Below are 15,652 nucleotides of genomic sequence, written 5' to 3' on the forward strand. Positions count from 1 at the left end.
TTTTATGAACAGAAAAACACAATTTAAATATGTTGGAATTAAAGTTTTACTCCAAGAACATAGCTTTGTTTCTTTGCCATTTTTGCAATATTTTGGCTATTTGCTTACGTATAGAGAGGGACGGCATATTCAGGGATTGCTCCAGGACACAAAAGATCTACCTACGCCAGCGAATCAGTATTAAATGTGAAGCCAAGGATGAACTCCAATTATTTACTATATTAGTCATATGGATCTTCAGAGGACACGACTTTGATTTCTTGCCTACGACACTTCTTCCTATTCTCACGCTTCCCATGCTTCCATCGGTTATCTGCTTAAGAGGACTTTGAACTTACTCACATTCAAGTTACGAGAGGGAAACATTCTCGTTACATATGCGGTATCTATGAAAACCTTCATACAGCCAGTCATTCTTCCAAATTTTGGTCCCAAGGCGTTCCAGTTTGATCTACTGGTATTCAGCGGTTTTATCAAAGAAGAATGAATAAGAATGCGACTCCTTTCCACCACGATTGACGCAGTGCTGCCGAACCTTGATAGGCTAAAAGTGTTTGCCAGATTTATTTAAATCCACAGCACGCTACCTTGACAGCGATTTAGCGATACTTCCGCACAAATCGTAAAGCAGGCACACTCCCACGCAAACAGATATTCGTTGCTGGATAGGCAATAGTTTGTAAGTTAAGTGGCATTTCCACACAAATCGCATCTTATTTATATTTTGACAACTTATTTTAACAAAATGTTTGTTATGTGTAAGAAATAATTATCTTACCGAGTCAAGGTACCTTTAAAATGTAGAAATATCGCAAAAATATAACGCACTTTACACTTCAATTTCTTAGTAACTAAGCGTGAATAATCATGTACTTATTTCGATATCCTTGATAATGTATTTACTATTATTTTAGTGTATTTGCTACATTTATTTTATGTTCCAAATATTAAAACTAAATAAAATACATTTTTGTCTACTCTAATATACACTGCGCTCGGCATTATGAATAAACTATTTTCCTTTTTCTTTTTCAAAATAGAAGATGCAGGTGAAATGGCCTACGCTAAAAATAATAAAATTCTGTTTTCTTAAAAATAAATTCAAAAAGTTTGAGATTCACTAATGGAACATTTTTTAAATGAAATTCTTAGACTAGAGGCATAATAGTTGCTCATTTTAAACTCAGGGTATATAGCTGAAAAATAATATCTTAATAGTTAATATATCTTAACTGAAAAATGAAATAACCTCGAAATCCCATAAGCATATTACTTTTTTTAAATTAGTAAAAAGGATCATTAGCTTTTGAAACTTTCCCGTTACTGGTATGTTAACATTAATTTCTGCTAACAAGTTAACTTTTCCATCATTAACAACATACAAATATTTGCCCAAAATTGTATACAGAAGCATTTGCAATTCGGTGGAAGAGCCATTAGTTCTCAAGGTGATGAGATCATGCGAAAGTCCGAAATCATTTTGAAAGCTTGTTAAGAACAGGGCGATCCCACGGAGTTTAACACCTTTGTGTATTTCGTCGAAGGAGGTCTTCTCACGGCTGGTCTTGTTGATTCCAGATAGCTAAATGTATCCCACGCAAGTCTCTTCTTCGTAGAAATTTGAGGTTTATACTCGATTCCTAACATACGTTTAAACAGAACGAAAATCAACAGAAATGTTGAAAAGAAACTTAACCCTTAAGGGCATGCAGTTGTCATTTGGCAACATACTCGTATTCAGGCAAGTAAATCGAATCAAAACAAATTTTAGCTTAATCCATAGTGCAACCAATTGGATACATACTGTTCACGTATATAGTTTTGAAAGTTTCACCAGTGTGGTGAGACTACTTTTTATTATTCATTATTGCGAGTTGATGTGTAGGGTGTAGAACGAATTTTTGATTTTGTGTTTGTTATTTTGATGTATTCAAATTTGAACAAGTTTATAAGGTGTGTTATTAGATAAAATTGTTATTACACATTTGCCTAGGATATGTTTTGTAAAAGTTAATTTGTAAAAGTGAATATTTTTCAAAAATTGGAATAAAAACTTAAGTTTGCATTTTGTATTTCCATTTTATTCGATATCAACTCGGATGTATATTCTACTTTAAAAATAAAAAAATCGTGCATTTAAGGGTTAATGTTTGTGCAGAAAATTTACCTTCTACATTTAAAATTAAATCATATGCACATCAAAGTAAAGCAGCAGACAAAGGATCATTAGCTTTTGAAACTTTCCCGTTACTGGTATGTTAACATTAATTTCTGTAAATGTTTATGAAGCAGAATTTAATCAAGTGAATTGAAACGCCACAAGTTATGGCAGTGAATGGTGTCCAGGCAGTTAGATTTTTCTGTCATTTTCTACTCAATTCTAGCTCAAAATTAGAAATAGTGGTAATAATTTGAAATGTGGAAATGGTTTTTTGCATTCCAGCCAGTGTTAGATCTCGTTCGCCGCTCAATAGTTTGCAACAAAAGCGAATTTCAGTCATAGCTGGAATGAAAAGTTAAATTTCTTAGTGGATGTTGCAGATAATTTGCACCTGACTAGTATAATTTTCTATTAGAATGCAAAATTAAAAAGTGCAAATTATAGTCCGGCAGCTTTGAATTCTGTGCAGAAAACTAGTTTTCAGAAGTCAAATTCATTTAACATTTTTACGTTGTTAAGTGATTGCTAATTAATGCGTATTTCGGCAAAATTTGGTTTTGAGTGCATCAGACGTACTCGTTGTTTATTTATGATTAAAATACTTATTATGATTAAAATACTTGCCAATTATTAACACATTAATTTATACTTTCAAAAATTTGAATTTCACAGAATTTAAGTATATTTTTAAAAGTTTATTTTTGTGCAGCAGTGAGGTTTATTGACTACCAGCTCTGCCACGCAGACTACTTCTTTCTGAATCTCAAGTAGAGCGACTATTTTCAAAACTGTTGGATTACAACTGTGAAATAAGTTTAGCAGCTGAGAAGGATGACGTTTAAGGCATATATTGCTTCAAAATTTCAAGTCAAACAAATAAAGGCTAAAAATTTAAAATACAAAGTAAAAACAAGAACTTCATAACAATGAAGAAATGAGCTTAGGAGCGCCAGACACCAGGTACACATTTGTTTATACATCCATCACTGCAACAAAGGAGAGGACTTCTGCAGTCTTCGTGATCTTTACATTCATCAACCGGACTCCACTGTGTAAAAGGATTACATAACCTGGTTGCTGGAGAAGGACATTTTTTTGCTGCAAGTAAATCAATTTATTAGCTGGATACCAATAATTAAATATTCATCTCCTCTTAGTTATAGAAAACTAAATAGTAGCATTTATTTAACATGGATTAATTACTACAAGGTCGGCAGAAATTAATTCCCTATTGAAAAACGTTTACTATGTTTTAAACTCTTAACTCTAATAGAAAAAGCATTTTGTTTCTTACTTAATAGAATTGTTATACATCGTAAAATTTTGCATTAAGTACCACAGTTATCCATTAAGACTATCAGTTTTCGCAAACAATTTGGGAATTTTGCGACAGGTCTCTGCAATTACTTAACGTAACGTTTGCAAGAACTTGGCTCATTCATTCCTTCCAACTTTGCCAATGTTAAGACACTCCCCGACATGAAACGCGTCTTCATTTGGGTACGGGATACTGCTGAAAAGATCGGAGCAGTCCCCATCCCAAGCAGCAGCATCTCCGTGGACAAAAAATCAGCTCTTTCTTTCAAAATAGCTCGGACTGCATAGAGTTAAACTAATTTCTATAGATATCCGAATTATGAGGACTTCCAGTGAACATTTCCTGAACCTGCACATTCTTTTCCGACCTACATTTCAAGGGGCGACAGCGTCATATAATATTAAATTCTATCACTATTAGGCACGAAAGATTTGCTTTATGAAAATCAATTATGGATTTAATTAAAGCAGTTTTCAATAGGGAGCTAGTTCCCATTCACCATAGGCTGAGCTAACGGGTGCATCAAATTTTCATTGAAAAATAGGTTCACCTCCGAAGCAGTAATTATATGCCATACATGTTTTTCCAAGGATTTCTGTTTTTACATTGCAGTTTTGGTTATTCATTTAACAGATGTCTGAAAGCTCCAGCAAAATTAAAACAAGGGAATCCACAAAAATGATAAGAAAATTATGGTGTCAAAGTAAAAATACCCGTCTTATCTCGTTTCGATGCCAATATATTGCCAATATATTAACATTTTTAGAATTATATGCAATAACAAAAACTCCATTTCTACTGTGCTCCAGAGATACCTAGACGAGTAGTCCATATACAGTTTCTGTACTAACACAGGCGTCCTGGGAGGCTGAAATCCCAAAAGTCCAATATTTTAATTTATTCAATATGTAGCGATGACGCAGCCCGAGACAGTTGATATTACCCTTACAATCCTTGCCGAGTTGGAACGGTTGACTGTATAGACAATGATTCTAGTCACTATGAAGGCAGCTAATCTCCCCCATACTACCCGCTTCAAACATATGGACTTTATGAGTTGCCAGCTCTGGGGATGGGGTTTCATTCCTACACACAACAACTCCTCCCCATAATCAAAACTACCGATTCTACGCTCAAATTACAATATAGGGATTTTTTTCTGTTACACAACACGCTCGAAATAATTTTCTGCAAAAAAAGATACATGCGCCATATCAGATGTGTTTTTATTTAACACATTCTTATTTTTAAAGTAATGTTAATAAACTGTTTTGAAGTGTCATTTCTTTGTTTATTGAGATAAACAACCTAATAGATCTGAAAATAGTCAAAAAAGCACATTATTTTGGCGTAGGTTGTGAATAAAGCTTTTTTTGGGGGCCCAATTTCAGATTTTACATTGGTGTATTTTTAACTCTTGATTAACAGATATTTATATTTCAAAACATTTTACTACAGTCATAATGAGCTGATGAGGAAATCGTTTTCTCGCTGGAAATGTCAAGCTGGCGTATACAATGGCTTAAAAAATTACCTGGGCATGGAAAGAATTTAAAAACGGAAAATATGAAGTTAAAGATGAGTTACTTCATCACCATGCGTGGAAGAAATTCTGAACTTGGATTTTTTTATTAGGTTCATGCAAAAAAAAAAGCTGAACTTTAGTATACTCATATTTGCAGCCAGTGAATTATAGACATAATCGAGTAAGAAACAATTTCGAAGTTCAAAATCTTCTCAGGCACGATATCTTCTCGTAACAAACGGTAATTTTTCTTACCTTCACAAACAATAACGGTAGAGCTAATTAGATAAATTGGGTCTATAGTGGATCTACAGCCTATCAAGATTATTTGAAGATCCGAATATTGGATTTCCTGCGTTATTATAACGAAGATAGATTGTAGCTGAAATATTTATTCCTGTAAAGATATTTGGTGCAAAATTTAATGAAAATTATTTTCTACATGCTTAAATAAACATCCCATGTCTCTTGCCACTAAATCTATTACTTATGGATTTATGCCATTTTCGCGTAGGTTAAAAATTTCCTTTTTCATTACAAAATTAAAAGAAATTTGAATGTAAAAAACTTATTTCTGTTAAACTTAATTTAAACACATTAAAGAATATCGCTTGCCAGAAAGTTAATCCCTTTTCTACTCATTTGAAATAGACGTTGATAAAATATGCACTAGCTTCCAAAAGTTAAGCACGCCACCGGAAAACAAACAAAAATGAATAAGCTTTGATTAACACCACATTGCACATGCAGGTAGCAAATATGTTTATGTATGAAAGAAAATAAGCATTATCCACAAAGATTAAAACACTATTTAATTTTCTTAAATTATATAATGACGTCCCATTAGGGTGATTAATAAATTGATGTTTAAACCTAAAAGCAAGCGAACAAAACTTGCATCAAGATAAGTGACCATCACTTACCTTCTCACAAACTTAAGAGATTGCAGATGCTTTCACAATCAAATCAAACATCGCAGATGTAGGACACCTTAAGGACATCCCAAAAATTGGTTGGTAGATATTTGCACATTGCCATCTGCATCCCTGGCGGTTTTCAACCTCTCAAATTAAATTACGATTACGAAAATTGCTAATTTGCATTGCATGTTTACAGTTTCAAAACCAGTGTAGTAGCATTTATGCCACTTAAGTACTTTATCCAATTCTGGAATAGATCAAGATCACATTCGACAAATATTAGTGCGTTGCAACTTCCCTGTTAAACTGAATGAAATGCATCATGTGCCTAGAGTGAATTGATTTGATTATGACAAAGTACGCAAGGGTTACCTGCCTTTCTGGAGGGCTTTGCTACAGAAAACTGCTCTTATCCATGATTCATACCAACCCTCTCGTCTGCAAACAAACCCAGGTGCAAATGCCATTATTCAGTTACTTCGCTGCTCGCCCTATGGTGGGCTTTTCATGAAGTTTATGGTTTAGTTGATAATTGCAAAGCATACTACGTCTATCTACCTAAGCTGAGGAATGCCTTCATGGAGGACATAAAAATTGGCTGATCTAATTCCTTACACATGGGGAAAAGCACGAAAACGTCTAAGCAGCCAGCCCATTCACATTTAATCGAATCCAAGTCGGAACTACCGGTGTTCAATGATTTAATCGGTGGACCGTTGCTGCGCCAGCTGCATAAACCAGAAGTGAGTTGAAACAATTCATTTTCTAGCGAAGAAGCCTTTTGCATTAAAACAGTTTTCTTCGGAATGTTATTTTTGGTTTTTAACTCAAAAACTTGCCAAGTTGTAGAAATTTTCTGGATATAGCCGACTGAAAATAAAACCTTATTTTTGACAAACAGCGAGATCCGTAGCAGAATTTCTCCCTTTCAGTAATATTGCTTTGTTAGTAGAAAACGAGAGGAAATGTGAAGTAAATGAACGAATTCGGCGGTCGGAAGATATGGTGAAGCATGTGAGCGAATGCAGAAAAGCAATTTTTCAGTCCTTCAAACTCAACTGATTTGAATAATTACGGAAGAGATGAAAGATAACTACTAGCTTTGACAAGAAACGTTTCATGAAAGGCAAGGAGAAATTCATAGTAATGTTACATTTAAAAAGCTAAAATTCCACACTCTGTCTCTTACTAAGAATTTACTACTAGATGACCATTTAAATTAAAGAGTTTTGTTAAATACTCCATTAACTTCGAAATTTTTACACTAACGGGCTTAGTGTACGTTGATAAGTGTGTATCCCAATAAGTGAAAAACCATACTTGCAATTCTAGTTTAATCACATAGTCAGTGTAGTCTAGTTTTATATATTTTACACACAAAGCTATCGAAAAAAGCAGAAAGCCCAATTTTATCAGGAACACAACACACACACTTATCATTCAAATTTTTGGGCGAATATAACAAAACAATTTGACCAAATTTTGAGCCGAATTATTAAGTTCCGATAAAGCAGAACTTTAAGGAAAGATAAGCTTGAAATTGATTTCTGTGTAAAACGGAATTGTAAGTTTGAAAAACAGATTAAGTTAATTAAGGCAAAGCAAATCGAATGCGATGTGCGTACGGGGAGGAAAGCCGTCATGGAGGCATTCTTAAGGGAAAATTTCTGATCCATGTTGGACATTGAGAAAACCGCGAAAACAATCATGCAGCTAGCTAGCCTGTTCGCCACAGTTCAAACCCAGATTAAATTACCAGAGCTATTCTGCCGCTCAGCCACTGGTGAGTGCTTGCGAAACAGGAATAGTCTACTTTTATGTGATGTTCTGCACTCATTGGTTCCTTTTTCAATGAATATCCAAGAGAACAGAATCATTCAAAACAAGAGTTACGAAATCAGTTTAGGCCTGATGTGGCTTGAACATCTATAACAAATAAACACATTTACTCAAAATATAATGGCAATGAAGCAGAAAATCTTTAAACCTTAAAGGACGAATCATTCTGTGTAAATATTCCATGCTGAATAATTTTCTTGCAACTTCTAACATCATGCGACTACTTTATTTCGTGATACTTGGTAACCATTTAAACACTACAGTTACCAATTATTTTAACTTACAGGAAACGATATACATTATGTTGACTGGAACAAATATTTACAAAAAATACGTAAACTATAACAAATTACTAACCTTTACAGTAAATTTTTAAAATATCCTCGATTTCAAGTAGATTAGTGCCAAGGAAATCAATGGTATTGATAGGAATAGTGCTCCAACGTACGGCCAGAAAAAAACATCGACGTGTTCAGCTGAGCCTACAGGAGTCGGGGATAGTATTTACTGTAAACATTAGTAATCTCCTATAGATACTCTACATATAGTCGTAAATAAAGTATTAGGGCTAATCTTTGGAATATAGTAAAAGGTAGTTTGGCGACATTTTGGTAAGGCGATAAAGGTTACTAGCAAGAACTTTAGCAGTGTACATGGATAAAGTCGTTAAAAAAACAAGCAGGTTGCTGTAGCAGGGTTGGTCACCAAATTTTCGCCAAAAATCGCCAAGTTACCATAATCCAAAGATTCACCAGTATTAGCTTTATTCTATTTAAAAACTGAAAAATATTTAACATGAACTAAAGAAATAATGCATGTACAGTACAAAATAAAAGATAAGCATATATTGGAGGCTCACGAAAGTTAGCGGTGGAGAATGTATAAAATTTAGAAGAGGGGAAGAAATCTTAAATCCAATAAAGCAGATGAGTCATATTTTAGGAGGAGTTATGGGTGGTGTGTATTGTGAATACGTCAAAGCACACTAGGGCTATCTGCCTAAGGGAAGAGATGCCTTCGTGGAGGACTTTCCAAGGGAAACTGGTTCGTATACACGTTACACATGGGGTAAACCACGGAAACGCCCATGCAGCCAGTCTATCATATTCCCGCATTATAACCCCACCCCCAATTCTCCGAATTATATATATATATTTATCAGGTTCCTTATTCCTACGTCTCTTTTAGCAAGATAAATTCATTCAGCACCAGAATTGGTCTTATTACTCACAAAAATACATGCATCCTGGTCTCCGCACATAGCAGAAATAAGTCACAAATTTTATTTAGTAAGCAATTTATAGCACTAACAAGACATGTTCCTTTTTTCAGTTCATGAACCTTGATGAATTACGCGGGTGAGTGATTCGCCACTTAGAAGATATGTCAGAATTGTGTTGTCATTAAAGAACTGACTCAAGAAGCATATAATGCAGCTGAAGTTCGTAAAACAGTTCTAATGATGGAGTTTTATGGCCGACATGCTAATTCAACCCAGGGGATGACTGCTCCATTATCAGTATCAAGGTTAAAAAGTCGCTAATATTTTTCAAACTCCACGCACTTTCTATCATTACGGTTCTTTGCACACAAAACACCTTGCAAACTTGGTATCCTTTAAAAATCGCACATATTCTGAAACCATAACACATGTATAAAACTAATACTAACACTAATTTCGCCGATTTCTTCATAAAATCTGAAAGCATTCGATTTTTTTTTTCATTTAGAGAAGTGTGACTCTAATGCAGTGTTACTTCGTGAAAAAGTAGCATTAAAATTTATAATTTATGAACTGATGACGACAGAATATTTTCTGGAAGTATCAAGTTGGCGCACACAGTATTTTTCTGCAGAAAACTGGTATGCATCGTCTAGGAAGGTTACAATTTGAAAAGGAAATCAAATTCTCCAAAATGAGGCCTTGAAATCTAATTTACTTTCAGTAAGTCAATAAAGCCGAAAAAAGAAATTGCCTATGGTTATTGAATATTACTCAACTACATTAAATTCTCATAGGCTACAGAAGGCCACGCTAAATGAGATAAATGCTAAAGGAGTAAAAAATAGAATTAACATACCTTAAGATTTAACTTATCCTAATACCTGATGCTAATTTGCTTTTTTTAACCGAAGAAGATTTTAACTTTATATGGTGAAAAACAGACTTTGAAAACATAAATAGGGGTAATCAACGTAATTTTGTGAACTTCAGAGTCACCGTTAGTTTGAAAACAGCGTTGGTTGCGCCTAAAGCTGAGTCACATAATGGAATAAGTGGTTAAAAAGACAATGCAAAAGTTTAATAAAGATTTCGTGTTATCCATAAAGTTGAGAAATTACATTCATAATTTATAAAGTATAGACGAAGAAATTTTATGTATAGGCAATGCGAGTAAATCCACTCAAGCCAAATTCAGGTAAGAATTGGCCGAAACGCAAACTAGGAAAACTAAATTGAAAAAGGTTAAAAGTCAGTATGGCAGCATGTAAGAAGTTTCCCAAAGAAACGGCCTTTTCGAATGCCAAACATTAAAAGTGCAATCAAATGAGAATGTTAGCTTTTAGATATTATCAGGAAAATTTCTGGGAAAAAACAAATTCCTTTAGTTTAAAGAAAATTCTCGGGATTTACAGTAAAACCTTTTTATTTATTTTTTTAAAGGGGGAATTTTCCTTTTTGCAAATATAAGTGAAGTAAATGTTCAGTCTCTGCGTTTTATTAGTAATGTCTCTGCAGATATTAGGAATTAACTTAAAGCTAAGCTACAGCGTACAAATAACTGCCACAGCCATATTGGATTTAAACCCACAAAGAAAATGCCAATTCCAAAGTGGATTAAGAAAGTTCTAGTTAAAACTTATTATTCAATTCTCTTAATAATGGAACATTCAGTAAAAGATTTGCTGAGTGAAAGAGTAATGAAGTAGTACAATTTACATCTAAGTATTATGGCTACTGTTTAAATACCTTTGTGTTGCACGGCAATAACTATTCTCGGATCACAGACATACTTTCGATACAATGTGAATAAAACTTACCATTGCGTTGAATATCATTGCAATTATTTTCGGTGAAGCACTTTTGGACACATGAGTGTAGGCTTTCGTAACAGCTGCTGCATGCACTAGTGGAGTTAGCTACCATCAGTACAGGCTGATGCTTGTTCTGCGAGCTTAAAATGTTGAAACCAACTCTTTCTTGAATGGGCTGAGTTGGCGTATTGCTTTCGACTTTTAGAACTGTAGGACTGTCAAAATCTGTTGTTAAAGTTGCGAAATCGGAATCCTCTGTCGTTTTTAAAAACATAGTTGTAGCCTCTATTAAACTCTGTTCTATCATTTTCATGGCATTCTCAGTATTTTCATCTAACAACTTTCCAGTTTCAGGTCCCAAAGGCTTAACTTGGAGCCAGAAATCTCTTATCGCTTTAAATATGGGATTACTATCAGATTCCCATATTGAACTGTTAGAAGATTCTGATATCTTTGTAAGGCTGCCATTCTTAGTATATTCAGAGTCCAAATCTGATGACTGTGGATTTCGAATGCCTTCTGTAGCATCTTCAGTCAGATTTCCATCGACTGTAACTAGAGGAAACTCTGAAATGAATCGAATTAGAAAGTCAGTATTCCATTTCACTAGAAAATATGGATTAAAGTATGCTTTAACAAACCTAATATGAGTAATTAACCGTTTGAGAAGCAAGAAAACTATTGAATTATTTTATTATTCCTAAAGAGTATTAGGGCTACTTATGAAAGAAAACGCATTTTTGATCTTCCAGGTTTCAGAACTTCTAAACATACCTAGTTTGACCTGCGTTCGAACCCTGGCGAACTGGCTGTCTGCTTGGGTGTAGCGTAAATGCAAGCCAGTTTTCCTTAAACAGTCCTTCATAATGGTCCCTTGGGCTGATAGTCTTCAAGTACTTTGGCAATAATGATCTCAAAATAAGAAATTTGGAAAAGATCCAAGATTGCTTCGTTAAATATACGTTACATATTAATTATATTTAATTTTGACCAACGAATTTTTAGCGAGGAAAACATCGCACAATATGGACACCAAAGAATTATTTCCTTTCACTAATCTAAAATAGTTTAATAGTCAGCTACTTTTAATTTTTTTTTCTGTCGCTTTATGTTTTATCTGTAAATAGCTTAAAGCAAGAATACAAAAGATGCTCGCTCTTAAAAGCAGGCTTAAGTTCAATTTTCATGGAAAATTCTTTTACCGAAATTCTACAACGTTAAGATTTCAAAGTTGAAATTAAAATTTTATGTGCAGTTTTAAAAAACTAAATTTGCAAATGGTCCAACTGTTGGTATCACTGTTCGTAGCTTTAAGACTCGCTAAAAGGTTAACTGCTCTCCGTGTCAGGGGTTAATTAGAAGCTTTTTATTTCCAGTAGAAACAAAAATTTATACTAGTCTTTCTCTCATCAAATGCCCTCAAGTTTCACTAAGCACAGTTTTTCCACACCGCTGTCGTGTATGAGAAATTCTAAAATATTTGGGGTATAAACTTAACGCGTGACGTTTTAAATCTTTGATATGGATTTAGATTCAACGCTTCTTTAAGTATTTAGATAAGAACAATCCTGAGCTTAGAATTTTTAGCAATTATCTTATAGAAACTAAAGCTTTCATTTTTCACTAGTGAGCACAGCACAGGTGGTGGTTTTTTGCTGCCCGGTACAATTTTTCCGGTCCTAAATTCTACTGCCCTTCTCTCTAAAATTCTAAAAGTTTTACTGTGCCTAATTTCTACCTAGTGTTTTCTTTAAATTCTTAATGTTTTGCCATTCTAAAATTTTACTGCTCATTATTTATGTAAATTCTAAAAATCATTCCCTGTTTAAAATCTGAGTGCGTATCTGCACTGCTTTCATCATCTCTAGCGACGCCACTGCCGGTAAGACAAATTCACAACAGTAATGTTTATTAAGCTACTACTGGAAAACTTAATTTAGTCAAGGTATAATACAGATTCAAAGTGTTTATTAAAATACAAAAATTCATATTAAGGTACAAGAAAGCACATTAAAATGCAAAATATATTTAAAATGGAACTTAAAGAAAAATGACCGAAAATAGTACATAAAATATTTATGGTTACATCCATTTTTATGCTTTCAACGCTCTTCCATAGAAAAGAAATAGCATAATTTTACTGGTATGAAAATATAAAAGAAAATGAAAGAAAACTCCATTTGATTTGTAAGCGTACGTACATTCATGTGCTCATATAAGATTCCAAACAATGTCTCATTGCAATAGCTTAATTACTCGTTGAAACATTTAATTCAATTAAAATCTGGTTGCTCCCTGTCCAAGAAACAAAGCGTTTTGTTTATAAAATACTTTCGAATAAAATCACAATTACCTCCATAATCCTCTTAATTATTTCATTTTTCATATCATCGAAATGAAATAATTAAGAGGAACATTGGCTAAAGAGAATGTCCGTTACAAGTTTAACAAAAGAATTAGAGCTGTGTGTTACAAATTGGATGCGTAAGGTATACAGAAATTTTAAACAGTATAACAGACTTTCACGTAATTTCTTTACACGGAGGAGAATATGAAAGCGATATAAATCACATTTAAGGTTTCCCTCTAATAAGACTTTTTTTTACGTATTTCTTGAAAATCTAAATAGGAGTTGCAGTTTCATTAGACACATCATTTAACTAGAAACAAATGCAATAAAAGACTCAATATAAAGAGTATTTAGAGATTTCATTATCATTCGATGAATTCTTAATGAAACAGGCAAGAAAAAGGAAGTACTATTTGGGGACTTTAAATTCAAAATTACCTGTTACAGCGGCAGGGAAGACGCTAGCACCGTAAAGAAGCGAAACTAATAACAACGAATATTTCATGTCGTTTTCACAGAAAACTCCTTCCTTCTTCGTTATTAGGGCCTCTAATTCACGAATGAATGCCTAGCACACATGAACTGACTACTATATTGAATCAGCATTTTTTTAAAGAACGAACTTATTCCTCGAGAGCTTACGGTTACAGAAAAATTTTAACCTCGAAAATTTCTTGGTGTACTATAGATTTCTATGTGTATTTTAATAAAAACAGAAAAATGTTAAAAGCTAGAATAAAACAAGAGTGTTGCATTAAAATCTGTACAGTTGATTTTTACATTCTAACCTGGGAAATTCGTATTTAAGTATTGTATTTTCGAATCTTAGAGCTCGAAAGTTCATTATTTCCTCATGAATAAACCGCCTGTGTTAAAGCTGTTTTTCAGTTAGATATTTCATAAACTTTTCAATAACTCTTTCCATTCCTTTCATTTTTCATTTGCATAATTCATTCATTTATATTTGCATAATTTGGGTCATATGTTCATGAAATTTTGTTTGAAATAAGAGTCATAGTAGTGCCATGGAAAAGTTGTGTTTAAATTTCTGAAATGAACAGAATGCATTGTCCCTGATTAGATTTAAGGTAAACATTGATGTTCTGAGAGTGAGTCATAAAAAACACACGTAAGAAATTAATAATGAAGTTTATTTTGCAGAAATATCAAACTTGAATGAATAGCTGAAAAAAAGCATTCAATTTAGAAGAATGAAATAATTTACCAGCTGTTCGTAAAATACAGCATTCCACAGCACAATAAATTTTAGTTTATTTAAATTCCATATTCATTCATATGACTGGTAATTGTTTGTACATCTGTCAAAATTCCCTGTTTCACACTTACAGCTTTTGATTAAAAAGCCTTTTTAGAACAAATTTTGCAAAATAATATCGATAGTTAACGAAGCTTTTAAACTTTTAACTTGTTTGTCTTTCATGGAGGTAATTAATACTAATTGCACTGTCTAAAAGTGTAGTGCGTTATTTGGAAAATTTGTTTCTGTATGTTTTGCTATTATTATATTAACAGTTCAAAGAGATTCAAGACACAGATAGTGAAATTGATGAGCAGTGTAATATAAGTCTGAAACATAAGACTGAGATACATATTTTATTTGTATAACTCTAACAATGAAGTAAAACAAAATAAGATCTCACGAAATCAGATAAAAGCGATTACTTTGTCTTTCATAGCAGCTGGCTATTTTTTTCCAGTTTTAAATTTTTTTATTTTTATAATTCTATTTAAAACTGAAACACTTTGTAAGTTTGAGAATCACGCACCTAGGATATTATCCGCAATTTAACCTGGGTTTTTGAGAGGTTGGGAAGAATTTAAAAGTTCAAACTTTATGGGTGTGTTAAATAAATAATGTGTCGTGAACTCGTGGGCTTAAACAAACAAGACATGTCATTTGAAGGTTACCTGCGGAATTCTAAAGAATCGTCGGAGAGAAACACATATCCTGGGCATTCCTGACAAGGAGGACGTATTACATAGGAATTCCATTTTAGTTGAAATAAATATTACACTGATTTCCTGTTGTTTAAGAAAGAGTATGTAAGATTTTAATTAGCTATACAGCAATTTCATGTATGTTTAAATAAGAAAATTTACCCATACGGTTCTGTAAAACAGCAGAGACATTGAGAATGAAGGCATTCCTTTTAGCATGCTCAGAAAAATATTCTGAACTGCAAACCGGATGTCCAAAAGGCCGTCATTCATTTGAAAGAAACATCTTCAAATAGAACGAGATGCACAGAGATATCTGTTATAAATTGGCTTTTATTAACGTACATAATCTAGTCAATCATTCAGCCATGTTCTGTAAGCTTGTTTTTAAAGAACTTATCCAGATTTAAAATTCAGTTATTACCTGACCAAATGGAATGAAGATACGTTCATTCTAAATGAAGGAATTTAGCTCTGAAGAAATGGAGATGGAGGCAAGCCCAATTCAAGGTCACGCAACCCGATCTGGTTGGATCGATAAGAC

At 33.4% G+C, this 15,652-nt stretch overlaps 1 protein-coding gene across 2 annotated transcripts; it reads right to left on the reverse strand.

Annotated features, from left to right (window-relative positions):
• Window positions 1-2,993: 2,993 nt before the first annotated feature.
• On the reverse strand, window positions 2,994-13,777 carry LOC118186197 (uncharacterized). 2 transcript variants are annotated; one of them, XM_035356268.2, is made up of 3 exons: window positions 13,588-13,766; window positions 10,806-11,366; window positions 2,994-3,259 (listed from the first exon to the last, which is right to left on the reverse strand). In XM_035356268.2, the coding sequence occupies exons 1-3, from the start codon at window positions 13,652-13,654 to the stop codon at window positions 3,102-3,104; spliced, it is 786 nt and encodes a 261-aa protein (XP_035212159.1). In that variant the 5' UTR covers window positions 13,655-13,766; the 3' UTR covers window positions 2,994-3,101. The 2 variants fall into 2 exon arrangements, with proteins under 2 accessions (XP_035212159.1, XP_085664741.1); XM_085808615.1 differs by lacking the exon at window positions 2,994-3,259 and adding an exon at window positions 8,121-8,245 and having other exon boundaries at window positions 13,588-13,777.
• Window positions 13,778-15,652: the final 1,875 nt, after the last annotated feature.

Source organism: Stegodyphus dumicola, chromosome X1, assembly GCF_044657685.1.
Source record: "Stegodyphus dumicola isolate Sdum_Otavi_A_Nest chromosome X1, ASM4465768v1".
Lineage (NCBI taxonomy): Eukaryota > Metazoa > Arthropoda > Arachnida > Araneae > Eresidae > Stegodyphus > Stegodyphus dumicola.

What these genes read in the sequence shown, in the direction of transcription:
- LOC118186197 (XM_035356268.2), bottom strand. Translation starts at nt 13,654, where the DNA reads ATGAAATATTCGTTGTTATTAGTTTCGCTTCTTTACGGTGCTAGCGTC. An exon ending in CTTCCCTGCCGCTGTAACAG is followed by an intron (nt 11,367 to 13,587) that starts GTAATTTTGAAT and finishes GATTCATTTCAG; the next exon opens with AGTTTCCTCTAGTTACAGTC. An exon ending in CAATGATATTCAACGCAATG is followed by an intron (nt 3,260 to 10,805) that starts GTAAGTTTTATT and finishes ATTTACTTGCAG; the next exon opens with CAAAAAAATGTCCTTCTCCA.